The sequence below is a fragment of the Terrapene carolina genome, unplaced genomic scaffold (genome assembly GCF_002925995.2).
Source record: "Terrapene carolina triunguis isolate 2854851 unplaced genomic scaffold, T_m_triunguis-2.0 Scaffold235, whole genome shotgun sequence".
NCBI classification, from domain to species: Eukaryota; Metazoa; Chordata; order Testudines; family Emydidae; genus Terrapene; species Terrapene triunguis.
In genome coordinates this window covers 3,066,588-3,086,467 of record NW_020664586.1, presented here as the reverse complement: position 1 = coordinate 3,086,467, position 19,880 = coordinate 3,066,588, and the positions used below count along the sequence as shown (strand labels likewise).

General features: G+C 55.4%; 1 protein-coding gene across 1 annotated transcript; it reads right to left on the bottom strand.

Annotated features, from left to right (window-relative positions):
- Positions 1-266: 266 nt before the first annotated feature.
- On the bottom strand, positions 267-19,143 carry IFRD2 (interferon related developmental regulator 2). Its single transcript, XM_024193627.3, has 12 exons — positions 18,975-19,143; positions 9,718-9,834; positions 9,203-9,287; positions 8,304-8,428; positions 7,475-7,632; positions 5,803-5,853; positions 4,493-4,674; positions 3,948-4,053; positions 3,272-3,409; positions 2,423-2,551; positions 2,099-2,194; positions 267-1,307 (listed from the first exon to the last, which is right to left on the bottom strand). The coding sequence occupies exons 1-12, from the start codon at positions 19,018-19,020 to the stop codon at positions 1,227-1,229; spliced, it is 1,314 nt and encodes a 437-aa protein (XP_024049395.1). The 5' UTR covers positions 19,021-19,143; the 3' UTR covers positions 267-1,226.
- Positions 19,144-19,880: the final 737 nt, after the last annotated feature.

Below are 19,880 nucleotides of genomic sequence, written 5' to 3'. Positions count from 1 at the left end.
GGGGGGCAGACAGGGCTGGGGCTAGTCCAGGCAGTGCACTCCATTAATTACTATTAGACTGAGTCAGACCTGGCTAACGGGGTGAGATCTGTCCAACACGGACAGAGCTGGGGGAATATGTGCTGGTAGCCTGCTCCAGTGCTCAGTTCTAGGCCCTGCCTTCTTCATCACCCACAATCCCCATCCTCATCTCCTAGCAGCCAGGGGCCCAGGGCCCCGAGCAGGCTGCCGCTCGCTCCAAGATCTCCGGCTTCTCTCCCGGGGGGGGGTGGGAGGGAGGAGAGAGACACGGACTCTCATCTCCCACTCACTGGTAACACTAGGGACTGCATCAACCCCTCTCAGCAAGCAATCCCCACTGCACGCTCTGTCCTTCCCTGCATCTCGCTATGGGAGATGAACCCCAAGACCCCACCCTACAAAACAAGAGCACCCAAGGGGAGCAGCAGCTCCTCAGCAGTGGCCCTACCCCCATAGGGCCCTGTTAGTTTCTGACACTGGTTGGGGATTTCTCTCAAACCAGTGGCTCCTGATGGCCCACGGCCCCTTGGGGACATCCTGAGCCATGCTCATGGCTCCTGGAAGGGCAGGGGAAGAGCTGGTTGGCCTGTGCACATGGGAAGGGCCCAATGCAAAGCATTGTGTATTGGGGACAGCAGGGCACGAACACAGGTGCTATGTGGGGGTAACTGAGGAACAGGGAGAGTGGAGGGGGAACAGCCCCTCCTAATGCCACACGCTCAGCATTTCACCAGCCACTTCAATTGCCAATTCTCACTTCACCCAGCCAAGCCAAACAGCTCCCACAGCAGGGGAGAGAACAAGACACTCAGCTGAAAATCCACCTCCCCCCTTCCCCGCTGCCTCCAGCCTGCCCCCCAGGCTGTGCACAGGAGTGGGGGGGGAGGTGTGTGTGTGTGGCCAGAGGAGGCTAAAATCACCAGCTAAAGCAGGGGGCTTCCCCCACACCCAAACCTCGCTTACATTTTTTGGGTTAAAAAAATAAAACCGCCCCATGGCCCTCTCGCTGGGATCCACCAGCCACACCATTTAAATACAAGTCTGTACACGTCTAAAAGCCCCCCCGGCTGGGGGTGAGGGGCATGGCGGGAGCCGATGAGCTGGGAGGGCCGAGAGCCCCACCCCCCAGCTCCTCCCCTGTGTCACAGTGGTTGGGGTCTGCAGTCCGTGGGTTGTCCAGGAGGCGGCGGAGGGAGCAGCCTCCGTCACAGGACATCGGCTCGCTTATCGCGCACGCGGCTCCTGGCTTTTGTCCGGGCTTTGAAGGCGGCAGAGTTGTACAGGTGCTGGGGGTGAGAGGAGAGGGAACAGTCAGCCGGAGGGGGAGGTACAGGACTACGGGGTTATGCCATTAGGGCCCATCTACCCACCCTGGCTGGCCCCAGAGCACAAGGCAGGGTTGCTTGTGGGCAGCAATGCTGGTACGCTCCGCATCCCCAGCCAACGCTGGTGGCTTCTTCCTGATATGCCACCTATTAACCCTCTACATCCCTGCACGGGGCACTCCACCAGATCCTCCCCCTTCCAGCCGGCGCAGTCGGGGGCAGGGGGGCATCCCCTCACCAGAGAAGGAAGCAGCTGCTTTGGCCAAGTGGGGTTCTGTCTCACTTGCTGGGAGAGCCCAGTGCCTTGGCCACACAGCCTGGAGGTGTCCGGGCCCAGTCCTGTGTTAACGGAGCTCCTGGCACTGGACCCACCATCCCAACAGGCCCCGGGAACCTGGCCCCAAGTGGGAAGGGAGCTCCTGGTTCTGGACCCCTGAGGCTCGTGGGGAGAGCTCCACCTGGAATGGGGAGCTGTCCCCTCTGCTCTTTCCAGCCTGGCCACAGGAGCCAGAGATGGGCTTTAGCTGGGTCGGCAGAGTCCTCCCAGCCATCACAGCTCTGCCTACCTGCAGCCTTTGCCAATCCTTCCCTGGTGCCTCCCCGCAAGGCTCAGTGACCCCCCTCAAGGAGGGCTGGGAAACCAGTGCTCTCCCCTGCCCAGCACCCCCTGCGACACAGGCAGCCTCTGCAGGGGGCGCTGGAGCCAGGCAGAAAGGGACCACAGGCCTGGCTCGAGGCGCTGACCGACGTACCTTCTCGAAGCGGGAGATCTTACTGGCTTTGATAGCTGCAGCATCCAGCACCAGAGGAGGCCCCAGGTCAAAGATCTCACGCAGCAGCTCGTTGTTCTAAGGGCGACATGAGACGAGACCTGTTGGTGCGCCCTCCGGCCTTCACAGGGAGGGGGAAGCCACTTCCCCGCCCCACCCAGCCCCAGCAACGAACCCCCCGCCACACACAGTCGCCTGGAGCAAGCCAAGCACCTGTTCAGGAGACACTCCCCCTGACCTGGGAGGGTCTCCAATCCCACTTCCCCCCAGCCAGACCTTCTCAGCACCCCGCTCCCAGTATAGTACCTGCAGGTGATGCCTGACCCCGGAGCCCAGCACCTCCTTGAAGGCGTTGTACATTCTCCTCCTGACCCAGCTGTCCACGTACATGCACTCCAGGCCAAACTTGATGGTCTCCTCATGGCACTCGCCATTCTGGGGGCAGGGAGGTGGCATTAGTGCCTCGCCAGGAGAACACGAGTCCCCCCACCCCCAATCCCACATGCAGCCAAGGAGCATGGGAAAGAGCCGCCCCCAGCAGGGGATGCCACTGGAGAAAGCAGGGCCCATGACCCCAGCAGCTCCCAGCAGGCACAGCTTAATGGCTCATCCACAGTGCACTGGCATAAGCCAGCTGGCAGTTCTCCTCAGATGCGCAGGCCCCTGTGCCCTGCTGCCCTGGGGAAGACGCCCACCTTGGGCCAGCTGAGGTGCCAACATAGCCGCCAGCCACTTACTATTTCATGATCCCTGCAGACTGGCTGGCGGCGGCCACCCCAGCCCCTTGGCATTCTGACACATGTTCAGCCTTGCAACCCGAGTGGGTCACACACTGGGTACTGCTGGACTGAGACACTCAAAGTCCTTAGTGACTGAGCCCTTTGCCGGGCTACACCTCCAACCCCACTAGGGCAGGGTCACCTCAGGGTGGCACGACCCCACCCCCAGAGAGATCCCAGCGAGGTGCCAGCCGGGACCTGCAGTCAGGGCCAGGGCAGTAACAGGCTGAAGGGGCCCTAGAGCTTTGTATCCCAACAGAGAACCCTGCCAAGCAACCCTCTAGCAGGACCCAGGCTGGCTTCTGCCCTGGGCGTGCCCAGTTCTAGCACACACATCAGTGAGGCTTCTCTGGGGCTGGCAGGGATTAGCGGGCACCTCGATGAAGTGCAGCACATCGCGGAAGATGGAGCGCTGCTTGCGTCTGTCCGTCTTGGCCCGGTACTTGTTGCTGTCGGTGGCCAGGGCTTTGAGCTTGGTGCACAGCAGGTCCATGTCCTCGTAGAAGAACTCCTCCTGCGGGGGAGGGAACGAGGCTGGGAGATGAGCAGCCTGCTTGGAATTTACCCCACAGCTCGAAGCCTGGCTGAGAACAGGGATTAGCCATGGCTGGAGTGCTAGAAGGGGGTTAACCTGGAGCCCGGCTGCTGGGATTTCCCTGGATAGGGGCAGCTGGGCTGGGAGGGCTCTCTAGTGGGGGAGCAGGTCCTACTGCTAGTCTTCCCAATGGACACCACCCACTGAACACATAACCAGCCCACGCCCCTGGGCATCCCCTGCCAGCGACGTGGATCGTGGCAGCAGGGGACAGACAGGCACCCTGCCAGGAGCATAGGGAAAGCAAACAGCAAGAGGTGAGAGCAAGCCAGCCCCCTTGCAGCAGGAGCCCTGGGCAGGCTTCCCCAGACAGACAGCCTCCTCTGCTCCTCGCTATTGCAGCACTGAGCTGGCCACCAGCTTGTGGCAGACACACCGCGGCTGAGGGTTAGCCTTTCCACACGGGCCCCACTGAGCACTGAGCCTGCCTGAGCCCCAGCAGCACCCCGAGACATACCTCCAGCTCATGGGCCAGCTCGAAGAGCAGCGCGATGGTCTCGCCCGCCACAATCCGCAGGTTGACGTTGTCACTGGACAGCAGCAGCGGCAGCTTCAGTAGGTGACTGCAGAAGGAGAGCCGGGGAATCAAGGCAGAGCCAGCGCCAGATACGCTGCGCTCGCCTGGGCATCTCAGAGGGCAATGGGCAGCCTGGGGAGACCCTCTTGGGCCTTGCTCAGGCAGGAGGGGGTGGAGACAGACCAAGGGAGCCAGCCTGCCACACTTCCTATGGAGAGTGGCTAGCACACTCCTGTGCTACTCGCCAGCCACAATGGAGACTGACCTGGCCAGTGCTGGAGTCTGGGCTAGCTCCCCCCATACAATGGATGGGATACTTCTCCACTCAGTCAAGCTGTTCCTCAGTCAGCCCCACAGTCCAACCCCCTGCCACCCAGCCGGTACAATAGGACATGCATTGCCCTCTGAACCCTTGGCATGAAAGGGTCAAATGGCAGCTCACTCCCGGCCCACATCTAGCTCCTTAGCATTGCCAGGTCACTCACTTGTCCAGAATCTTCTTGATCTGGGAGCTGGGGCAGATGGTAAGGAGCAGGGACCAGGACTGGAGGGCGTTGCAGTGCAAAGTCTGGAGCAGGGGGCTATGGTGGGTGGGGACAGAGCTGCTCTCCTCTGGGCAGGAAGTGCCAAAGATGCCCTCCAGGCAGGCGAGACAGGAAACCAGATCCTAGGGCAGGAGAGAGAGTGAGCACACCAGGGAGTTACACGGCCAGGGGAATCGAAGGGCAGAAATGAGCCCCAGCAGCCTCTGATGAGAGCATCTCAGCTGGGTCAACACATCCGGGGTCTGCCCATAAGAATGGCCCTACTGGGTCAGGCCAAAGGTCCATCTAGCCCAGTATCCTGTCTTCCGACAGTGGCCAGTGCCAGATGCCCCACAGGGAATGAACAGAACAGGTAATCATCAAGTGATCCATCCCCTGTTGCTCATTCCCAGCTTCTGACAAACAGAGGCTAGGGACACCATTCCTGCCCATCCTGGCTGATGGACGTATCCTCCATGAATTTATCTAGTTCTTTTTTTAACCCTGTTATGGTCTTGGCCTTCACAACATCCTCTGGCAAGGAGTTCCACAGGTTGACTGTGCATCGACTGCCCAGCCCAGAAGCAGCCTGTTATCCACAGAAGCTCTAGGTTCTGTGGCAGAGGAACTCCTTGGACAGGCCTAACCCAGTCATGAGCTGCTGGGGTGAGGGTGTCTCTTGGTGCTTTCACATTGTCCTGGTCACAGATGAAGAACCAGCCCCAGAGACTGGCTGGCTGTGAATACTGGCAGCAGCTGGAGATGCAAGGACGTGAAGATGAGGGCTGAAGACTCCCGCATCCTACGCGACATGGCAGCCAGTTCCCTGGGTCTCTCCCGAGGGTGGGTCTGATCATGGGGGACAGGAACAGCTGCTATGGTAACAACATGAGGATCACAGCCCCTTCCCCACCAGAGGGGAGACATCCCATCACCCAACTAGGCAGAGCCAGGTGGGACAAAACAAGTCAAGGGCAAAGCTAGTGACTGGTGAACTGGACATTTCCAGGGCAGGGACAGCAGCCAGGCAGGACCCCCAGGCTGGTACAATAGCACTGCAGACAAGGAAGGCTAAGACCACCTTCCCTGAAGCAGCCATGTGACGAGCAGTAGCAACTGCTGTACCCCTTGAGATGGTGGCAGTGGTGGTTCGGTGCAACTGGCTCTGGGGTGTGGAAGGCAGGGGACACCCAACCCTACTGGGGCTGAGCAGACTTCCCTGGCTTTTCCATTTAAAGCACCCATTGGGTGCTAGCCCACGGCATAGTTACCTCCACATCCGCAGCAGCGATGTAGCAGCACATACCCAGGGCCATGGCACACTAGACAGGAAGAGGAGCGGGTTATGGAAAGTAATGCAGGGCCAATCGCTGCCCCTAGCTCCCAGTGCCTAACTCCTTCCAAGCCACCCCTCTGGTAAAACCCTCCGGCGCCACGAGCTAACACAGGCACCTTTGCTCTAAGGCTATGCTTGGGCGCCTCCCCTCCCCTCCTGTGGGAAATGGCCAGGAAGCCCTCCGTTTACACCAGGGATTGCGCTGGCTGATGTGGCCCCGCTCCTGGCCTCCATGGCTCTTAGCATGCCCCACACTAGCAGGAAGCAGGGGGCACGGAGCAGAAGCAGACTGTGTTCGGGTGATTTCCTGCTGGTGGCCAGCCTACGAGCTCTCTCTCTGCAACGCAGGCACAAGGCAGGGCAAGCTGCCCCCATGCTGCCTGCCAGTGTTACGTCACCTATGCCCTGCAGGGACCTGTCTATGGGCAAGACAGTGGTCCAGCCTCCCAGGCCCAGTCGATCCCTGGCCTCTGAGCATGCCAGGGAGGAGGCCAAGCGGGGGCAGTTGGGTTGTGTGATCCCTTAGGGCCCAGGAAACTGGGCTGATACTTAACCACTTTAAGTCAGTAAGGCCGAGGCTGTTCTCCTTGGGGGAGCACACCACACAAGCAGCATTGCTCAAGGTTGGGGGTGCCACCTCTGGGGGTCGGGGAGAGGCTAGGTGTGTTACAGCCCAGCTAGGGAGCCCTGGATCTGCAGCCCAAGCTGGAGAGACTTTGTTTAGTGCTGGCAGCTCCCGGTTCATACCCTGGTGCTGGCTAAGAGGGCGGCTGTTACTCTAGCACGTTCCAAAGCCGCACCCCGTGGCACGTGAAGCTAAGGATTGAGCGTAGTCAGGAGCCTGGGCACCCTGTGACCGAGGCAAGCTGCAGTCTGATTCCTAGCAGAACAGGGATTGGGGTGCCGCCCTGCTGGCCCGAGGGACAGCGCACAGGGCGGCTCAGGAGGGAGGTCTCCTGTCTCTGAATCCCTGGGGCTGGCCCGCCTGCTTTGATTCCTCTAGCCCGTGTCCCTGGATCCAGGTGGGTTGGACGGAGGGGGAAGGTCAGGCCTCCACGTCTCAGTTCTGGAGAGTTCCCTCCCACTCCCAAATGCTTTCATCCCCTGGATCGCGGAGCCAGCCTCGCAGATGAGACCACCAACAGAGCAGAGATGGGAAGAGAACGAGGATTCAGGGGAGAGAGGACCCTGTCCCAGCCCGTCCTCTGACGTAGTATTGAGTCTGGTCTGTTCTCCCAGGGGCCAGGTCTGCAGGCTCAGCATGAGCGAGTCCAAAAGCAAGTTGGTCCAGCCAGGACTGGCACTCAGCTGGTCTCAGAGCCACATCTCCCCATCACACCCGCAGCTGCATTCCTCCCTGTAGAAGCTGGAACTGGTGGAAAGTGAATGCAGAGTTCCACAGCCACTGGTCAGTTTCACACATTCTGTGATGATGACCCAGCCACAGTCCTGCTACAAGCCTAGATCTAACCCAAGACAGACCCAGGTGCCAGGAAGACCCAGCTCCACACAGCAGACAGCTCTCTTTAAAGCACATCAGCGCTGCTCTCTGCTCTGCGCCCCTGTAACCCAGCTGGGCTCCCGTGTCCCGGAGACTTGCTACTTACACTCTGGCGAGCAACGGGGCTGGCCGAGGAGTCAGTCAGGATACTGATGAGAAGGGGCTTCAGGCTGCGGAATACCTCCTCCCCCTCGGGGCCCGAGCCCATCTGAAGGCACAGTAGTGTGAGAACGCTAGCAGCTAGAGACTGCTCCTCCCCTTTACCTGCAGGGTAGGAGAAGAGAACCTCCATCAGCCTCAAGATCTTCTCCCTTCCTCCACCTGGGAGGCCGCCTCAAGCGCCAGAGCAGCACAGGGCACGTGCATGCAACCAAGGAACACGCAGCGAGGTGCATCGACACCCCTCAGCTGCTGGATGGAGGCAAATGTCCAATGCAGACAAAGCAGAACTTTGCTCAGCACTTCGGGCTGGTCTCCCGAGACTGGAGGGGACTCTCAGCCAAGGCGATTTCTTTGATAGATTTGAGGTTTTCAACCTGCCCAGAGCAGAGTGAAGAAACCAGTGCTCCCGCTGTAGGAGCTGAAGACAGAGTTAGCTCCTGCATTCCCTAAACTGCATTAGGGGCTGGCCCTGGCAGGACAGAGCCCTACCAGGCAGGCAAGGGAAAGGTAGGTGGGTTTGCAAAGGTTTCGTTTCAAGGCACTGCAAGTTCTGCTGGTTGTCCCCCTTGGGTCTCTCTGCTCCTGCTACTTACCCCGCCCCCCTGCAGCTGATGCTCTGTGGGCGCTCCTACTATGATCTGCTGAGGTCAGGAGAAGATCTTGGCTGCAGATAAAGACTGGTTTCACGCCAAGGGGCCGGATCTGCAGGGAAGATGGTGGCCCCACTGCTACGGAGGGCCTTCCCAGGGCTGGAAGGGCAGGGGTAGCCTTACCTTTCTTCAGGCACTTCTCCAAGGAGTCTGTGAGTGTGAGCCTGCGTTCCAACAAGAAGTCGAAAAGCGTCTTGGAGGAGAAAGCCAGCCGCAGGCTCTCCAGGGCTAACTGCCGGGTCCTGGTGCTGGAAAAGATACCCTGTGCTAGACATTGAGGGGGAGGCAGGGACCTGAAAAGGCTGGCAAGGGCCACCCCAGCCACTTATCACCTAGATCAGCTTCCTTGTAGGCAGGCAGGCTTGGCGGGGGGAGGGGAGGAAAGAGAGGGAAGACATTCTGGGGCCAGTCCCAAAGGGCTGACAAACCTCCCAAGCCAGGGAAGCCCTGAGAAAAGGGTGAGTCACCATCCCAATGGGTTCTTCTCAACAGGGGGTGCAGAGCACACCCCTTCCAAGGCCAGCTTACACCTCTTGAGGGAGGTGCCCAGCCCAGCAGGGCTGCGGAGTAAAGGGGGTGTGAGCTATGATTACATGCTTCTAAGGGTTGCTCCACAGCAGCCCAGGGGAGTCCTGTCCAGTCTGGCCTCGCTGCAGCTAGAGGAGGAACAGAAGTACTTTCTCTGAGGCTGTACAGGGCAAGATCCCAGGGGAGCTGCCTTTGCACCCTATCTGCCATGCCTCCCATCAGGGATGAAATCGAGACAAGCTCTCAAGGCTCCTCCCTGTCTGGATCCAGGTGGGTTGGACGGAGGCTGAGCCCACTAGCATGCTGCACTTACTAGGAGCAAAGGGCTCCCGGCACCTACTGACACCCATTGCAGGGATTCTGGAGAGAAGGGCGAGAGAGGAGGCGAGAGCTCCCAGTACAGCTGAAGCATGCTGAACATCTGTGCTTTCCCTGAGGAAGGGCCAGGGCTGAGGAACAGGAGGAAGCCTTGGCATGGGCCATTCCCGTCTCACCTCTTGTCTGTCACGTTGTCAATGCACTCCTTCAGTTTGTCTTCCACCTCCTCCTGCTGGGCCTGCTCGTCCACAGCATCACTCCCTGCAAGCAACAGCCAGAGTCAAACGCCGAGCAGCCAGATGGACACGTTCTTCCCACCTCGGGCCCCAGTGCCAACCCCCACATCCAGTCCCAGGAAGAAGAGTAGCAGCTGTGCCACCTGGCACCCATATGCTTCATACACCTGATCAGAACCACTGACACTGTGGGGCTGGCCTGGAGGCAGCTCCATGGTCAGCTAGAGTGACTGGGCCTGGGACAAGCCCTCGCGCTCCATCAGTTAAAGTCCTTTACACAACTGAGGCCTGGAATTCCCCCCCCCCCCCCGGGGAGGGGGGGAAAGATGCTGGGGAAAAGGGAGGTTCTGGTGAGACACAGAGCTCTCTGTTGTTACGTGCTTGGTTTGCTCTTGTCTGACCACAGGTTCTAGCCAGCCCTTCTCCGCCCATCACACCCCCTGCCTCTCACTCACCGGCCCCCTCCTCAGCGACGCTGGTGCTCTCGCTGGCACTGCTGCAGTGACTCAGTACTTCACTGGCTGCCTCATCGTCGCTGGCCTGGGACTCTGCCTTGGCGCTGCTCCGAGCTCCTGGGGAACCAGAAGGGGAGGGGGCCGGGGTTAGGTCGACAGGGGCAGCCGCCAGAGAGAGCAGAGCCCCATACTCCACTCCTGGAGAGCCTCGCTTGTCCCATTAATCACCTTCCTACCCTGCCCCAGCAACTGTAAGAAATACGATCCTCCTCCTCTGGGATCTGCCATCACTGAGCTAGCTAGCCCAGCTTCCTGTAGCTGCCAGTAGCTTAAGGTGTGCAAAGGCAGGCTGAACTTGCCCACATAACATGCCAGGGAAGCTTGCGAAGGGAGATCTAGTCAATTCCCCCTCCACTCCCCTGGATCTCCCATGTCCCCCATCCTCTGCCCATTAAGCCTCACTCACGAGTCATCCAACTCCGGTTGCCAACTCTGCCAGGCAGGGACCTAGCTGTATGCCTGCAAAGTGCCATGCCTCCCAACATGCTGTGCGGGCGCCACATGCCTGTAGCCAGCTGTACTCTGACTCAGGGTGTCAGCTAGATCCCCACCGGTGATGAGTCTGTCCCGAGGGCTGGGTTCAGCGACCCACACGCCTCGCTACTATTGCCACAAGCACTGATGGGGACGGGAATATTAGCTTGCACCATATGTAGATAAGGAAGCAGCAAGTGTCTACGCAGATAGCAAGGGAGGATATTGGCAAATTAGCAACCCCAGTTTAGACATGCCCTGCTGATAAAGAAGCGAAACCTGGAGCCTCTGATAATCAGCACCATATGGAAAGGGGACAAGGTGCAGGAGATGAGAGAGAAGGGAGTCAAGACTGGCCACAAGACAGCTTGGTATGTTGCTATTAAGAGTTCAGTCCAATCCATCTTCCCCCTTGTTGGCTTTGATTGCAAATTCTTTGGGGCAGGGCCCATTCATGACCATTGTGGAGCACCATGACCAAGCGCACTGACTACACGCTCAAGTTAGCTCATGAATAACAAGCAGCACCAGTTACTCTGCATGGCAAGCACAGGAACCAGGCAACAGGATCATGAATGGCTGAGCTGAGCCAGAGCAGCCTCTGAGTGCATGGACAGTGACTGATGGGGGGACGCCAGTGGAGGAGGCAGCAGGAGTGTTGATGGAGCAAGTGCTGAAGGCCAGGGAAGTCCAGGATTAAGTGCCCACGCCTGACCTCCCTCTCTGCCTGCCAGGCAGAGTCGAGCCACTGAGTTGGTGCTCCTCACGCAGGGTTGTGTGTCCTGGAGGGGTTGGCTGGGCAGCTTGGGTTGCAGCCAGCCCTGGGGCATGAGAGCACCAGAGCGGTGCTTTGGAGAAGTGGTGCATGCACAGCTTCGATGGGGGAACTCAGTGACACACTGGGCAGCAACAGGAAGCCAGCAGCTGCCATGGAGAGATAAGTGTCTTAATCATGTAAGCTCACAGAGCCAACTGTCCTCCTTCATCCCCACAGAGCAAACCAGTGGCAGTCCCCAAGGGAGTGGTGAAGAGTGCAAGCCAGACTGGCCAAAGGCACGGGTCCTGCAGAAAGCTGGACATCAGAGCGAGGATGCTCCAGAGGCTAAACCAGCTGGAGACATCACTGGTAGCCTTCAACTGCATCTCTTCCTGAAGCAGCTGTGATCCCTGAAAGCCCAGCCCAGTGAGGACTGAACTCGCCTCAGTATTTCCCCAAGGGCAATCTGGATCCACGCCCCTTCAGACTGCCCTATTGCCCCTCCCCACTTGAGGCCTGACTTGGAGGAGGGGGGACATTGCTCACAGCTAGGAACTTTGTCAAAATAGAAACAACTTAATGCCACTTTGAGTGTTAAACCAGCCAGTGCCAGCACGGCACACACCTGTCAGCTCTTTAAAGCCCAGCACTTCAGAAGAAGCTGGAAGGCGGCCAGGCAGAGAACACTGCATGGAGGGTTTGCCTGTACCCCTCCCCCTCATACGCAGGTCAGTGGTGGTAGACGTGACTGCCCTTTGGGATCATTGGGGGAAGAAGTGCTATACACATATTAGAGGGTAGTTTGGAGGAGCCCTGCTGGAGAACTGCATGGAGTGAGCCTTTAACCCAAGCGGGCTCCCATAGTGGGAGTGCGGCGCATGCACAGACTGCATCAGGCACCTCCTCAGCAAGGCCAGAGGCACACAGGCCCTGGAAACTGTGTGCTGATGCAGCATAAGAAAGCTGAGCTGAGTGGTAAACAGAGGCTGGCTCACCTTACATGATCCCACACAGAAGCCGACAAGCTTCGTGGGAAGAGAGCCAAGGCCTCTGCTGCTATAACCAGAACAAAACAGCACCACATTAAGTTACAGCGACACAACTAAGCAGGCAGCCACTGCCAAAAAGAGGTCAGCAGTAGAGCAGAGGAGTGCTGGAGTTCGGGGGGGGGGGAAGACGCCTGGATTGGGGTGCAGGAGAGAGAAGGGGAACAGGGACTGGGGCACAGGCTGAGGCAGAAGGATGCTGAGGAAGGGGAACTGGGACAAACCTTTGGGTTTTATTTTTAGCCTCTTGCTAAGGCACAAGGATTAAGACCAGAAGGCAGCTGGTATATCGAGTCCTACTCATCACAGCAAGCAGAGCACCAGTGACATGCTACTGAAAGGTTAATATTCTTCGGGCTCCATGCCTGTTGCAAGAACAGCATGGCACCGAGTGCCTGAGCGGATTGGCAGAGAGATGAAAGCGTAGTGCTGAGCACACAGCCCGCCCTCTCAGCGATCTCTCCCCCTGGAACTTGCCAGCAGGGTGCTGCACAATGCAGTGGCCAGGGGGAAAGGCAGCAGGTTGGAATTCTTGGGAAGCAGAGTCAGCATGTCCCTCACAACAGGGCACGTGGGGGTCATGGGCCTTTCAAACCCGAACGAGAGACAAAACCTGTCCCGAGCCCCCTGGGCTGGTGAGAGACACGCGGAGCGGGACGGGGCTCAGATCCACTCCTGAGAACAGCCCACCCCATGCAACCTTCTGCACGGAGCTCTGCAGAGCACATGGGCGAATTTTTACATGCTCAGCTAGCTGCTGTTGAGGTTAAGTGCCCGCAATTTGCCCCTCATGCCGACGCCAAGTAGCAGTACAGAAAGCTCTGTCAGGCGAACAATAAAGACAGCTCTGTATTGTCTAATGATACACCCAACACATGGCAAGGCTCATCCCACTTCTCAGCATCGATCTCTCACGCCTCCCAAGCAGGGGAGGAAGAGAGAAGCCCCCTTTGCATCCCCTCCTTTACACCACAGTCAGGCGTGCATGGACCCACCTACTACTAACAGATTTGCATTCTGAGATCCTTAGAAGGAAGTCTCTGTAAAATGGCTTCTAGCCAAATGGCCACTTGCCAAACCAAGATGGGGCTGCCTGAGCAGAGTCCAGGAACTGCCCATTCCTAGCAGCACAGGCAAAGGGCGCCCTGCTGTGGATTTCAGCAAAAACAGCCCCCAGATCTTATCCTGCACCCTTATCTTTTGCATTGCTCTCTGGCTATTAGATTTAGCCCTTTGGCTAATAAGTACCTAGAAAATTACTCCAGCCCTGGTTAATAGCCTATGTTTACATGTAGCAAACATTTAAAACCATGTTATATCCATGTTAGAGAATACCATGTTCAAATCCAGCTTTGGTGGGAGAGTGTCTCACATTCCTGTTGAACACAGTTGCTTAAACTGGTTGTTTGGAGAGCACCATGCGTATCCAGGTGCTACCACAACCTAAAGAATAAGCTGTGCCATTGGCAGGAGCTTCCCATGGTTTGGGGTAGATCCACGTCAGCCAGACCTTCCAGGTGATCCTACAATGTCCAGGACACCAAACAGGTGTTTGCACAACATTGGCTTCCAAGCCAGTAAGCAAACAGCAGTCTGGCACAATTGTGGCTGTGTGTATTTGGAGTACTGCAACCAGCTGCACGGGTGAACGTGCACTCATCCAACACACCTGCAGAAGAGACACACTGGGCATGCCTCTCTTACAGCTGTGAAAAATGGAAAGCTCCAGGCTGGGTCAGGGACACTGCAGTGCACAAGCTGTAAAATTCATCCCACTTACTGAAGCTGTTCCCTTTGGAATAACCTCACTGAAGATTCCCCCATAACGCCAACTATGACATGGTCCGCAAAGAACAGAAACATGGCTAGCAATGCATTCCCCAGCAGTCATTGAACTGCAGACAGACAGTATCGGCTTCCATGATTTGTCCACTCAAAGATTTGTCTCTATAAGTGAGAAGTTTTACTACTACATTTTACGGATATTGAAAAATAATACATCCAGGTATGTCTGCTCCCTCCTCTCGATCTCACAGCATATCTAGTCTTCAATGTCTTCCAGATGCTAAGCTACCTGAGGCAGAAACAGGCTACTTTTGCATGGCATACAGCATAGATCTCATTGTGGGCACTTCACTAGCAGCAAAGAACATGAAATGGAGATGAGATGGCGTACCTGATTTCAGAGGAGATGCACGCACAGAAATAGCAGAACAAGTGTGGCTTGCAAAAGAGCTACAGCTTTGTATAACAACCGTGACAAATTCCCACCTGGAAGCTCTTCCTGTTTGCACCCAGGTATCAGAAGACTCCAGTAGCTAGCAAGCACAGGCTAGGTAACTGACACATTGCTTCCTTTTAGTTCAGACATAGGCTAACAGAACGTATCCTACTTGTAGTATTCTTTCATGCAAGGATGCTGCTTAGGAACAAGATTAAGAGCGAACTGGAAAGTGAAAACAGAGCTAGATAAAACAAAAATGTGCTTTGGAAAGAGGGATTTCAGCACAGAAATAAGATTTAAAAAGACGCTGTCAACTTGAAAAAAGGTCACATTCCTGTCAACTTTTTTGTTAAACCTATTATATAGTTACTAACACAAAAGATGCAGAGAGAGGCTTTTTGTTTGTGTTACTACAATGCCTAGCGCAATGGGACTTGGTCCATGACCCAAATAATATGACTAAAAATGAAATGAGAGAGAATAAATTCTCTATTTACTCGTGTACTTTGCGCATTTGACAGCACTAGTCCGGGGGTTCTCAAACTGGGGGTCGGGACCCCTCAGGGGGTCACGAGGTTATTACATGGGGGGGTTGTGAGCTGTCAATCTCTACCCCAAACCCCACTTTGCCTCCAGCATTTATAATGGTGTTAAACATATACAATAAAAACACTTTTTATAAGGGGGGTCGCACTCAGAGGCTTGCTATGTGAAAGGGGTCACCAGTAAAAAAGTTTGAGAGCCACTGCATTAGTCAGTTTCTGTTTCCCATATATAATCAGTTTCTCCCTTGCTGAAAAGACCTTTGAACAGAAGCAGCAAGCAGAGCAAATTAACCCTTCTATTTTTTAAAAGAGAGGAAATTAGACAAAAGCATAGGCATTACTATCTAAAGGAGACTATCAGAAACTGGGATTTTAAGTTAGTCAGTTTCAAAAATACAAGGCAATCCTTTAAATGTTTTAGAACTTTGCTAAAGAATCTGGAACATCCTCCTGTTCTTCCTGGTTTAAGATGCATGAAGCCAGAGCCACTTTAAGTCCCACACAACCACTGATATGTTCTGGGCTTTCTGAGGAACTGTCACAGATTGAAGTGTCACTAGAGGAGGTTTTGGAATTAATTGATAAACTTAACATTAACAAGTCACCGGGACCAGATGGCATTCACCCAAGAGTTCTGAAAGAACTCAAATGTGAAGTTGTGGAACTATTAACTAAGGTTTGTAACCTGTCCTTTAAATCGGCTTCTGTACCCAATGACTGGAAGTTAGCTAATGTGACGCCAATATTTAAAAAGGGCTCTAGAGGTGATCCCGGCAATTACAGACCGGTAAGTCTAAAGTCGGTACCGGGCAAATTAGTCGAAACAATAGTTAAGAATAAAATTGTCAGACACATAGAAAAACAAACTGTTGAGCAATAGTCAACATGGTTTCTGTAAAGGGAAATCATGTCTTACTGATCTATTAGAGTTCTTTGAAGGGGTCAACAAACATGTGGACAAGGGGGATCCAGTGGACATAGTGTACTTAGATTTCCAGAAAGCCTTTGACAAGGTCCCTCACCAAAGGCTCTTACGTAAATTAAGTTGTCATGGGATAAAAGGGAAGGTCCTTTCATGGATTGAGAACTGGTTAAAAGACCGGGAACAAAGGGTAGGAATTAATGGTAAATTCTCAGAATGGAGAGGGGTAACTAGTGGTGTTCCCCAAGGGTCAGTGCTCGGACCAATCCTATTCAACTTATTTATAAACGATCTGGAGAAAGGGGTAAACAGTGAGGTGGCAAAGTTTGCAGATGATACTAAACTGCTCAAGATAGTTAAGACCAAAGCAGACTGTGATGAACTTCAAAAAGATCTCACAAAACTAAGCGATTGGGCAACAAAATGGCAAATGAAATTTAATGTGGATAAATGTAAAGTAATGCACACTGGAAAAAATAACCCCAACTATACATACAATATGATGGGGGCCAATTTAGCTACAACAAGTCAGGAAAAAGATCTTGGAGTCATCGTGGATAGTTCTCTGAAGATGTCCGCGCAGTGTGCAGAGGCGGTCAAAAAAGCAAACAGGATGTTAGGGATCATTAAAAAGGGGATAGAGAATAAGACTGAGAATATATTATTGCCCTTATATAAATCGATGGTACGCCCACATCTCGAATACTGCGTACAGATGTGGTTCCGTCATCTAAAAAAAGATATACTGGCACTAGAAAAGGTTCAGAAAAGGGCAACTAAAATGATTAGGGGTTTGGAACGGGTCCCATACGAGGAGAGATTAAAGAAGCTAGGACTCTTCAGCTTGGAAAAGAGGAGACTAAGGGGGGATATGATAGAGGTATATAAAATCATGAGTGATGTGGAGAAAGTGGATAAGGAAAAGTTATTTACTTATTCCCATAATACAAGAACTAGGGGTCACCAAATGAAATTAATAGGCATCAGGTTTAAAACAAATACAAGGAAGTTCTTCTTCACGCAGCGCACAGTCAACTTGTGGAACTCCTTACCTGAGGAGGTTGTGAAGGCTAGGACTATAACAGCATTTAAAAGAGAACTGGATAAATTCATGGTGGTTAAGTCCATTAATGGCTATTAGCCAGGATGGGTAAGGAATGGTGTCCCTAGCTTCTGTTTGTCAGAGGATGGAGATGGATGGCAAGAGAGAGATCACTTGATCATTGCCTGTTGGTCCACTCCCTCTGGGGCACCTGGCATTGGCCACTGTCGGTAGACAGGATACTGGGCTAGATGGACCTTTGGTCTGACCTGGTACGGCCGTTCTTATGTTCTCTACTGAATCCAGAACTTCCATGGGAGTCTAATTTTTTTTCCTCCTGTGCTGAAATCTTCCCTCCCTCTAAGCTTTGTTAGTGGGAGCACACAGGACATATCTCCGCTTACTTCAATTTTCCCCCTCGTTCACCTTTAAAACTAGGTTCAGTTCCCAAACTTTTTTTTTTTTAAAAAACACACATTTGAGGGTTCCATTTTGGCAGAAAGTATGTACCTAATTTGGGAGAAGAAAGCAGATCACAGCTGTCCCCATCTTTAATATGAGGTGCTGTATGCCAACTACACTTCTGGGTGCTTTTATTAAAGCGGAACATGCATGCTGGAATCTGTAGTCTTCACAGACTGAAAAGCAATATTGAAGATGATCTTGAGCTGCCCTGATTTAGCAGGCATACCTGCTGCCCCCAATTTAATCTTAAAAATCCAAAAGCATTATTTTGCTGTTGGATTTATATTTTTAGTACTAAGTCAAAGTTTGAGCACCCTGTAAATGTATCATGCAATTAATCATTTTTAAACAGATGCCCTGACCAAGTATCACCACAAGGGGACAGTCAATGCACAAAACAGCAACAGAACTGCACACAGAACTAAGTGTATTTGCACCTGCTGTTTCAATTCACAGGGCCCTAAATGAATAGGAAAGGCAAGATTTGTTCAGCTAAGGAGACTTCAGTCAACCACAACAAGAGGAAGGATGGACAGTGTCTATCGGATAGGGTGCTAGTGTGAGATTTGGGAGATCTGGGTTCAAGTTGCTGTTCCTCCACAGATTCCCTGTGTCAGTCATTTAAGCCATGTCTACGCTACAGGAACTAGTAATGTCAATGCAGATTGCAGTGACAGAAGGGGGTTTTCCCTATGGTGTAGTAACTCCACCTCCCTGAGCGATGAAAGCATTCTTCTGTCAACCTAGCCAAGTCTACACTGCAGGGGGGAGAGGGGGTTAGGTTGGCATACCTGGATTTTTCACACCCTGTGCACCATAACTACATCAACCTCAGTTTTAGGTGTAGACCAGACCACAGTCTCTGTACATTGAGGATAACAGCATATTACTGTGGAAGCACCTAGAAGTCCCAGGCACAGACCAGGCCCTCACTGTGACAGGTGCTGCACAAACACAGGACAAAATGATAGCACCTGCCCCAAAATGTTTCCCCCTTTCCCAGTCACCACACCCCCAGGCTGAGCAGTAAGTTCAGTAAGGCCAGTGAGACCACATGCAGCCCAGCCCAGAACTACTGCTGGGAGTGGGCAGCCCAAGCAGGGTCATGGGAGACATGGGCAAGGGAAGGGCAGCAACCTACAGATCTGTTTGAGTAGGGAGACGCTGTTTGAGGGGGGAGTGGAGTTTATAGAAGGACATGCAGCCCTGCCTGGAAAGGCCCAAGGCACAGCTGGCAGAGGCTGAGCGGGTCCCACCTAGCCTGCCCCTTGTGGTCTCTGGGCACGAGGCCCTCAGTGGGCACGAAAGACAATTCCACTCGCTGCAGCCAGTCACGGGAGATTCACCCCAAAGGTGCCAGCCAGTTTGCCAGCCCTGCCACGGTCCCGCACCCGCTGCCAGCCCTGTCAGAGTCTGCCGGCCCCAGCGGCCCCATGACCCCAGCCACGACACCCCTCGCACAGGCAGCGGGGCCAGGGACCTAGCGGCGGAGGGGGAGGGTCGCTTCAGTAAATCGGGGCTAGAGAATAGGGCCCACGGTTAGTGCCCAGGGCACCCTCCCTACAAGGTAACCCGACCGGCCAGCTCCACCCCCGGGCACCCACCTCTCCTGCCACCTCGTCCCCACAGCCACGTCTCCGAGCACCCCCCGCTCCACAGCCACCTCCCCCGGGGCGCACACATCTCCCCACAAGGCAACCCCCAGCCCCGACGGTGACTCACCGCGGCCGCCCCTCCGGGCCGCGTGCGCCCGGCGGGAGCGGGGCATGGCGGGCCGGACCGGACCGGGCGCTCTCAGGGGGCGGGGCGGTGCCGGGCGCGCTCTGCGGGCTCGGGGCGGCCGGGGCCAGGCGCTGCCTGAGAGGGGAACCACGCGGCGGCCGCCGGCGCCACCATCTTCCCTCGCTCGCGGGCGGGGCACTGGCCGGCTGTCGCCGCCGCGCTGCCCCCTGGGAGGCGCAGTCCGCGAGGGGGGATCGCTGCGGCCCTCGCGCTTTGTGACAGGCGCCCGGGACTACGAGGCCCATGATGCTCCGCGCCTGGGGCACCGCGGCCTGGGACACGGACTACAAGTCCCCGCAGACGCCGCGCGCGGACCGGAGCCGTGTTAACCCTTCAGCTACGGGCGGCCCTCGGGGAGATGCGAAGTCAGCTGCAGAGCGGTGGCCATGGGGCTGCGTGGGCCGGGGGCTCCGGCCTGGGGAGAGCTGGGACAGCAGCAAAGAAAGTGCTCTGAGCTTTGGGGGACGGATCTGGTGGCCGGCTAGCATAGAAATGCGCAGCCCCCCAGCTCGGCCCCAGCACCCCGGATTAACTCTCCTGTAGGCTGAGAGCTATTAGATTTTGTGGGGCCCCTGGGGGTTCGAAGTGTGGGAGTGTGCTCAGGATTGGGGCAGGGGATTGGGGTGTGGGAGGGGGTGCAGCCCCAGCTGGGGGTGGGGGTGGGGGTCGGGCCAGAGGGTTGGGGTGCAGGCTCTGGGTGGGAGTTTGGGTGAAGAAGGGGGCTCTGGACTGAGGTAGGGGGTGCAGGGTGCAGGCTCCGGCCTGGAAGTGCTTACTGCGGGCAGCTCCTGCTCAGCAATGCAGTGGGGCTAAGGCAGGATCCCTGCCAGCCCTGACTCCGTGCTG

What these genes read in the sequence shown, in the direction of transcription:
- IFRD2 (XM_024193627.3), bottom strand. Translation starts at nt 19,020, where the DNA reads ATGCCCCGCTCCCGCCGGGCGCACGCGGCCCGGAGGGGCGGCCGCG. An exon ending in TCGCTGCTGCGGATGTGGAG is followed by an intron (nt 4,675 to 5,802) that starts GTAACTATGCCG and finishes CTCCTGCCCTAG; the next exon opens with GATCTGGTTTCCTGTCTCGC. An exon ending in AGCTGGCCCATGAGCTGGAG is followed by an intron (nt 3,410 to 3,947) that starts GTATGTCTCGGG and finishes CCTCCCCCGCAG; the next exon opens with GAGGAGTTCTTCTACGAGGA.